The sequence below is a fragment of the Pezoporus wallicus genome, unplaced genomic scaffold (genome assembly GCF_028554395.1).
Source record: "Pezoporus wallicus isolate ANWC-B61680 ecotype Strahan unplaced genomic scaffold, APGP_CSIRO_Pwel_v1 contig_3365, whole genome shotgun sequence".
In the NCBI taxonomy this organism is placed as follows: Eukaryota; Metazoa; Chordata; class Aves; order Psittaciformes; family Psittacidae; genus Pezoporus; species Pezoporus wallicus.
This window is the reverse complement of record NW_026640883.1, coordinates 5066033-5075000: the sequence shown is the minus strand read 5'-3', so window position 1 is coordinate 5075000 and position 8968 is coordinate 5066033. Positions and strand designations below refer to the sequence as shown.

At 35.0% G+C, this 8968-nt stretch overlaps 1 protein-coding gene across 4 annotated transcripts in view; it reads right to left on the bottom strand.

Moving 5' to 3' along the window:
• Positions 1 to 8968, bottom strand: part of VTI1A (vesicle transport through interaction with t-SNAREs 1A) — a 271798-nt gene that overhangs the window by 204225 nt on the left and 58605 nt on the right. For 2 of the 4 annotated variants that reach the window (XM_057421011.1, XM_057421008.1), the window contains exon 5: positions 3122 to 3142. The exons of the other annotated variants lie outside the window; for them this stretch is intronic. In XM_057421011.1, the coding sequence (XP_057276994.1) occupies positions 3122 to 3142 (21 nt within the window). The remainder of the gene's footprint in view (positions 1 to 3121; positions 3143 to 8968) is intronic. 4 annotated transcript variants of the gene reach the window in all.

The following is an 8968-nucleotide window of genomic DNA, read 5'->3' as shown; positions in this document are numbered from 1 at the left end:
TTTTGCTTAATTTTTTTTAAAAGGCACCTTTTCATAACATCTGCTGTTTCCTCTCCAGTGCCCATTAGAAGAGAAAAAAAAAGTGTAAGCCTGCAGTGCCTTTCTCCAAATACATCACCCCCCCAAATGATATTAAAGAACAACTGGTGTTAGATATTTTAAACTTAACAAAAAACATCAGAAACCCAAAACTATAACATAGATGTCTCTCAAGAAAAAAAAAAGTAGAAGAGAAGGAGGCGGAGGTATAAAGAAGGAGTTTAGAAGGCAAAAATCTTAAAAGTTAGAAGATACTTTAAAAAGAAAACACAGACTAGGAGTGAGCACAAAGAATGGAAGATTATAATTACAGAACAGATGTATAATGCTGTAGTGGTATACTAGAAATGAAAGGCCTATCCTGCTATGTTAAGGGGGAGGTGGGGTGTTTATAATCATATTTCACATTACAATGTGGAAGAGCTACCCAAGAGAAAGAGTTAGCATTTAACTGTGTATTTGGATATACTATATAACCCACATTTAATCTGAAAAGGAAACTACAAGCCCACAGTTCAGTTCAGTCTTACTGAGAGCAATTAGAATACTACAGCCCTGTGAACTCGATGCTAGCATTAACTCAGAGCTGTTTCTTACTTGATTTCAGAACCTTTTCATCCAAGCCATTCTATAATGAAACAATTTTTATGAGAAAGGCTGATGTTATTTATATTGTTTGGGTTTGGAGATACCCTATTCTTTGGTTATGAAATCAGTGCCCTAGCGTAGCAGCTGATGCTTGCAACTGCTTCCCACCCCTCCCCAAATTCCTTCTCCCACAGTAGCCCCTGCTCTCTGTGAGGCTGGGCAGCGAGGTGATTCAGTGCATCTTGCAGCTTCAGAAACGGCTTCTATCTGGAGTTATATAAGGAAGTTTTGCAAAGTGGCACGCTATCACTAGAGATTTAGTCATTCCATGTGGGCTGGATTCAAACTGAGATCTCAGGAGCTCAAAAGACAGAATGACACAGCCTCCGTGGAAGCCTGTGTACGGCAAGTGTGCTAGAATAGAGCCCTGTAATGAGAGGAAGCACAGGTTTTATTAACAAACACTATGGCAAACCACAATTTCTTTTAAGATCAGTTCATACCTCCTTAGGAGAACTATAATTGGGGATGCCTTGATGTTTCACTATGTGACAAGTTAAGAATTATGCCTGAGTCACCATACTAGCCTTCATTTAAACTTTAATGTGCATTTTGCATTGGGTATAAAAACACCATTGCAATTACAACCTATCCAGCACATAGTGAGTACTAAGTACAGAGAAGAGAATGCTAACAATTGTTTATCAAATTATTTCTCTACCTGTACCTAGAAAAAAACAGCAAATCCCTTTATTTACTTCTATTTCCTGCCTCTTTCACAATACGCAGAGAGAGGAACAAGTACCTTATGAGGCTAGCAAGAAAAACCAAAGAAGAAAATTACCAGAAGCAATGTCAATTTTTTTTAGGTGGCTGACAAAGAGGATTTAGACACTCCATAAGGTATGAGTGAGTTCAGTATAACTCCCAAGTTGCAACAACATCCTGAATTTTATTTGCCTTCATAGCCATTTCAAAAAGAAGAGCAGTTAAGTAGCAGCCTTGTTCTTTGTATCTGATTCAATTTTCAGAGTAAATTTACAAATTAGGAATCTTTACGTTTATAAAACTATAAACTATGTTTGCAAGCAAAAATGAGCCTACAACATTGTTTTACAAAAGCACAGGAGCAGATGTGCATGTGTTGTTAAAGGGATGAGCAAATGAACCTTGTTCTTCTGAAAAATCTCAGAAAGAAGGCTATAAAAACCCTTGCAACAATATTGTCATCTGTTTAAATACTGGGACTATCGGGGAGGGGAGCTCAGCAGTGGTGGGAGGGCTTTCATGTGGTTACATGTTTATTTTGTTTAATTTTTTTTCCTGTTTTACTTTGGAGCTTTAACATCTTAATATCAGCTCCACAAGAAGAGGGAAAAATAAAGCATTCAGGGTGGAACAATCTTTACATCACAAATATCTTACTGTTTTTAAGAATTCTCTGTAATTGTCCTTAATCTGGTTACTTTACAATTCTTTGTCATCACCATTTCTAAAACTTACAAATCCTTTCCTGCAGAGTTCAGTATTCAATACTGATATGTCTGGGAACACGTTTCAAAAAGAAGATACCAGACAAATATGTGATGCTAAAATACTCGTGCTTCTAAATATATTTATTCAAATACTTCACTGGTTCCAGCTCTCTGTATGAAACCCTTCAGAAATCTGACCCATAAGTAATCTTGACTTTACTGAGACCTTCTTGGTATCTATGAGGAAACAATAATAATAAAGCATTTCAGATACCTGCTTTGCTACAGTAGTAACAGAGATTAATTTCAGAAAATATACTGAAACATTTGAGGAACTGACCATTAAAACAGGCTTCTCTCTCTAAATATTTATGAGTCATTTTATAACTGGAAGAAAGGTGTTCTGGAATACTGATCTCTAGTGTTACACCTACAGATCTACAGCACTCACAAATACATAATAAATATTGATATGTCTGTGTAGGTCTGCCTGTACTGTATTTGCAGTGGATATACAATATCCAGCATAATACATAAACTACTTGAATACCTCACACCAAACTCAACCATTATGAAACACTGTGTAATTTTTAGAGTGTTTCAGCACAGGTTTTTACTAAAGCAATGCTTTCACTTTCAATACCAGAGTATAAATGTATTTACCCTATCAAAGATTTTGTGATGTAAACATGATTATTACTGTACCTGATTTGATGATCATGGTATTCTAGCAGAGATCAAATAATACTGGGTTTTTTTTTCCCTTCTTTTTCTAGTGCTTTTAAAAAAATTTCCACTATCAAAGAATGTTAATTTCTAAGGTTTGATCTAGAGATTCCCATGTAAGTATACAATTATTAGGGAAAAAGAGGCACAACAGTGAATATTTTAAAGCAATGTAATCAATATTTTTGCTTTGTGTAGATTTCCCTGCAACAATGAACAAAAAGATCTACTTCAGATTTAGAAACTCAGCTTTAAAGGGAAAGCTAGACAACAAAAAGCAAGAAAGTACTCACCTCTTCACGTAATTTTATCAACTGCAACATGAACGCACAGAAAAGATAAAAAGGAAAGAAATGGCAGGAAAGAAAGATCAGTTGTGTGACAGGATACAGAATTAACATTGACAATTTATCTGTTTACATGTTTAGCATTTAAAAATCACAGACAAACACATTAAAAGAACCTAAACATAGACTACATGCAGAGTTTTTTGAACGAATAAAGATCACTTTCTCACACTGTCACATTAAACAAAGAGAATAGTGTGAAATTCTCTTTTAAACCACATCTAAGACACCATCATGAAATAAAGGGGAATGACTTCATAGAAGTCTATATTATAAAGAAAAAACAAGTTTACTATTCCTCTCTTCGAAGATTGTACAGCTGAAGTGGTTTTGTATATACAAGTTTTCAGAATGTTTTCTGTATATTTTAGTTGTGACAACTGATTTCTTATTTTACTAGCAGATCTAACTTATTAATAGATGACTGCATCTTTATAGCATGTAAACAGCATTTCAATTTTTATATACCTGAGTTCTACTCTAACTATATTATCTAATTTTATTATTGAACCTCATATAGACTTTTTTTCCAGCTTAAAAAAAAAAAGGAACAGCTTACATAAATGGCTCAGAATTATGATTTATTGCATAGCGTATTTAAAAATAGACAAAGGAATAGGGAACAACACAAAAAGTATTTCCCTCAGAAAAGACCCACTCCAGGTTCTTTATCCTAGACCACTACTCAGTGTGTGCACATATACACACAGTGTGTCTGTGTATATTTATACAGCATATACATTTATATTTATCAATTTATGATTATAAATTAACACAACCTAGCACTATTAATAACATTGCTCTGGCAGGTTCACTATTAAACTAAATATAAGCCCAGTCTGATTATCAAACTATGTTGTAATATGCTCTCCCTTTAGAGAGATAGATAAATCATTTGTACTGGAACAAAACGCATAATTACTCACAACAATCGCCTGCATAAGAGTGGCTCTTTACAAGAAATTACAGTTCTCTCACCGATTCCAGTTGAATTCAAAATTACAACAGCTACATCATTATCTCAGGTTATGCTGATACTTCACCTACAGTTTCATAACACTAATTTTCAACACGTGTGTAAGCTGAGAATGTTTACTACTAATAAAGTCTCACCAGCATGAAGGAAACAGAAGAACCTCCATTATTCTCTATTGTTTCACATGGCTTGTCTAGAACTGAATGTATGCCTCACCCCACCACCAAAACAGACAACAAGGCTCTAACAAGATGTAATTAGGAGGGCTACTACCACACAGACTTAAACTGAAATGGCTCTTTAGTACGTAGCTGAAGGAACTTTGCTAGAATTTGGTCTAAAGAAAACTGCATTTTCCGCCAAACCAGCTCTTAAATTCAAGTGCTTGGCCTATCATAAATTGGTCTCTTTCTCCAGATCTTCCCCCCCTTTTTTCCCCAAAAAGGCAAACATTAAGGCTCTTTAGAAAGAGACGATCTGGGAGTTGATCTCATAGCTATCTTTTCTTTCTGAGGTCACCATTCTTCAGTTGGCTATCATACTTAAAGGGCCAAAGTTTAAAACTACTCTCCCGCAATAGAGCCCATTTGGGCATGCCACCCTGCTATAATCAATGAGAGTTTTAAAATGCTGCACATTTGTTTTTTCAATAGGTCCCAAACAAAAATGTTCTATCTTGTTTGTGCTGCATGGCTGAATTTAAGCTCTGCATGGGATTTGCAGCTAAGCTAAGTAACGGGAGAGGGTTTGTTTTTTTTTTCCTAACATTGGCTGAAAGATATTCATTCAAATTAACAAAAGATGTATTTTTCCCCCATTTAACAATGCTCTTGATGAAATTGTGCTACCTCTACATTTCTATTTTGAAACCTTATTTTTATAATGCTCACCACTTAACTGCAAGCAGCAAAAAGCCGTGTGCAGCCACCATTTTAGGTTATGATAATCAGCGTATTTTTGAAACAAAGATGATTTTGGGGGGTTTGTGTCTTTTTTTGCAATACGGAATTCGATACAAGAGGTAATCTGCTCCTTTGTAGGCTGGGAAAAAACCCACCATAAATCTGGTTTACGCTGGTTTGAACCAGTGGAATCTCTTGTGGCTAAGCCTTCTGCTGTGACTAAAATCAAAACTGCGCCGCAGAGAGCGAGATGGGGGATGTGTGTGTATGTGTGTGTGCACGCGTGTATATGTGTGTGTGCGTCTGTGAGGCACGTCACGTGGCATAGAAAACTACTGAATTTTTTTTATAAGGCTGATAACGCCACCGCCGTCTCTGTCCGCATACAGATAACGAATAAATGCTGAACTCTATTAAACGCCCTTTACACATTATCGTGGGTCGAACACACAATTTTCTGAACTTATGATGACAGTCTATTTATTTTGCTATAAACCCTCGGCATGTAACGAACAGATTTGTGTCTGGTAATGATCTGCTCTGCCAGGGCTATACGAAATGATACCGACCTTCTTTAGATCTTGGGGAATTAAATTGACCAACTTCACCCCCTGGTCTGTAGCTGAAGTTTGACACACTTTATGCACAGCAAGCCCAAATCTAATATTCTCACAACTTTGTAGTCAGAAATTAAGTAGCCACAAAATATTTGTTCACCGCAAATCACATATACAATGTATGTGCATATGGACACGCAATTTAACCTAATGCAAATTTATTTAAACTTATTAATGAACACAGTTGAGAAAGAGAAAGGAACACTAGTATATTTCAAGAAAGTTGGTAACACTATACCTGACATTTTAGTTGAGAAGGATTTCCGATTTAACACAATACATACTTTCTAGAAAAACATACAAATTGCCACATAAACCAGTTGTATTATTATTCAAGTGAAGCCATAACTTTCAGTAGTGCACTAAAAGCCACAAAACTTTCAAGGGATTTGATAAATGCTGGTGACCAGAATGACAAAATAAGACTTGAAAACAACACAGACTGTTTAAACCACTCCTGGGAAATAAATAACAACCCAATGCACACAGTAGGTTTTGGGGTATGGGGTTGTGAGGTGGGTTTTTTTGATATAAGGAGGGATGTCTCCAGATTCTCAACCTCTGCATGTGCCTCATCTGACTACATTCACATGGTTCAAATTAAGACGAAATTAACATATACAAAGCAATGATCTACTAAACTCAGAAGTGCATACGGAGCACTTATACCACTATCTATGTCATTAAATAAAGATGCAGTTACTTCAAAAGAAACTTTGAATAGCAGAATTGTATAATTCCTACAATTTACAAGAAGTTTCCATATGCTTTATCTGGTACAATTAGTTAAATCTTGGTATAACCATTATACGGCAACTGTATTCTAAGTTGTCATCTATACATGATGATTGGTACTTATGGGAGACATACTGGGAAAATTAAGACAAAAGATAATTTGCTAATTCTTAAATCTGTTCTTTGTACTTCAATCTTTCTTCCTGGGAGAACAACTCATGCCTATGACCCTATTCATTACAACTTATAACTTGGTTGTGGTTTGCTGTAATTATACCTTTGAAACTCAACTGAAAGAACAGAAGTGCCCCATTTGTTTCTAGGCACTTAAGATGGTCGTATTACCCAATACATATTAAGTTCTTTTTGTCTTCTCACTCCACCAAAACCATTTATGCAAACATTTATTATGATGACAAAGATCATGCCTGAAACATGCAGCTCAGACCTCGTTTCCATTGGGGGACACCCCAGTCTTACCAGATATCCAGCATTTCTACTGGCAGATTTTACCAATATTCCTAGATTGGTACAAGAGCAATTCTGAGCTTGCAATGTTTTTCCACAGCTCCTCTGTCAGAAGAGGAATCCCTCCTCTCTCCTTTCAGTTTGGTGACTGAACTGGGGAAAAGAAACCCACCATTTTCCCATTTAACAAATTTAATAATCCAAACTGATTCAGAAGTAGAAATCCTACAATATTAGGGTGAAGGTCAGTTCATTTACCTAATTTATTTCCATCAGACAAAATGAAAGCGAGAATTTGAGGCATCTCCAAGTATTTTACATGTCTGCAAGTTATCCCTGAGCATCCATTCACCATCTAGTCCAAATTTGCTATTGATACAATAATGTATTGGAGTGAAAGTGCATTAGACCTGGAGTTACTGAGTTAAATATATCAATGTAACATATTCAGTGCATGGCGAGTACCCAAACCTTGATTTGGATAGCCGTACATTCTGATAAGCTCAACATCAGGCTAAAGTTTTTGTACTTACTGACTGTACCCATAACTACATGCATGTAAGATAAGTAAAAACATAAGTAATGACATTTAATAAGAAAAAAAGAGATTGCAACATTGATTATTGGAACAACACAATAAATAATCTTTTTTTTTTTTCAAATACTGGCATTCACATATTTAAAACAAGTTAGGTGACTCCTTACGTGGATGTATTTGACAACATTTTTCAAGGAAGAAAAGAAGAAATTCAGAACTTTCAAAGGTATAGTTGGGTTATAGAAAAGGATTTTGATTCCCTGTAAGACTAGACAAAATTGCTTTACCAGCCAAAATTTTCTTCCATTTATGACGTGGTCACTTGGAAGAAAAAAAATCATGTTGAAGGTAACATTTGGTTCCTTGAGATGAGACCATGTTTATTCCATCAATTTAGATCATAACTTACAAAAAGTGCACATGAACCAGTTATTTAATTATTCTTTAAAAAGTGAAAATAAAATATTTTATCTCATCCCTCCACATAAGATATTCTGTTATAAGTAAAGCTTCTTATCACAATTGCCCTTTTATGTCTGAATTCACATCATTTTTTTCTTGAAATGTAAAAATAGCAGCACCTTAAAAGAAATAAAATAAGAATCTTAACATTTTCATAGGACTGAGTTTATGATCATGACACAGAGACTGAAGCTCTTTTACCTAAAATCAGCCTTTCTGTAAATTCATTACTGAGGGATAAAAGAAAGTCTATTTTATTTGAATTTTGGAATCTCCCCTTGCTATAGTATATAAATATGAAGATTAATATCTTTTAAATTTAATTATTCACACACCTATTAGAGCTGCTATACATTAAGTGTTATGTCTACAGGTAAGTTCTAGCCTCTGTATAATTTCATTAATGTACGTATTAAAGTCTATTACAGAGTTTAAAACTTATACAGCACATTTAAAATACTGGCTATGGTTAGGGCTTAAGAGATCTGTATCTTAAAATTCATTGTATTGGGATAAGTCTCCAAGTCTTTTTTTTTGTTATCCTTAGTGGAACTGAGCTTATATTAAGAGAGACAGAAGATATCTACTATATTAAGATAAGGTAGAACATTAAAACTTTCAGAACATGGTTCCACTCTGTTTCCTTATCTAATACTGCATTTATCAAATAAACTTTTAAACAATTTTCACTTTCACTTCCAAAATAATCTAATAATTCTATCTGGTCAGAAAATATATCTGAGAGTTAAGAAAACTTTCAAATAATTTTTGACCCAAAATGCACACCTTTGATTACAACTAACCCGATTTTCAAAAAGAAAAGAAATACTCTTCTTTCAGACAGCTTGTCAAACAAGTTTCAGCACCAAAAGGAATATTAACAGGTGGGTCAAAATCCCCTGAATATAATATTGCCTTTATAATTTTCACTAGTCTAGCAGGACCCTCACTGTAGTCCAGAACAATACGGGTACAAGCTTTTAAAGAAGTCTCAGGATTATCAAGCTTTCCTTCATTAACAGAGATGGATGGCACTCTGCATTCTAGGACAACACGCATTATGAAAGTATGCTCTTCCTATTAGTACAACTTGTG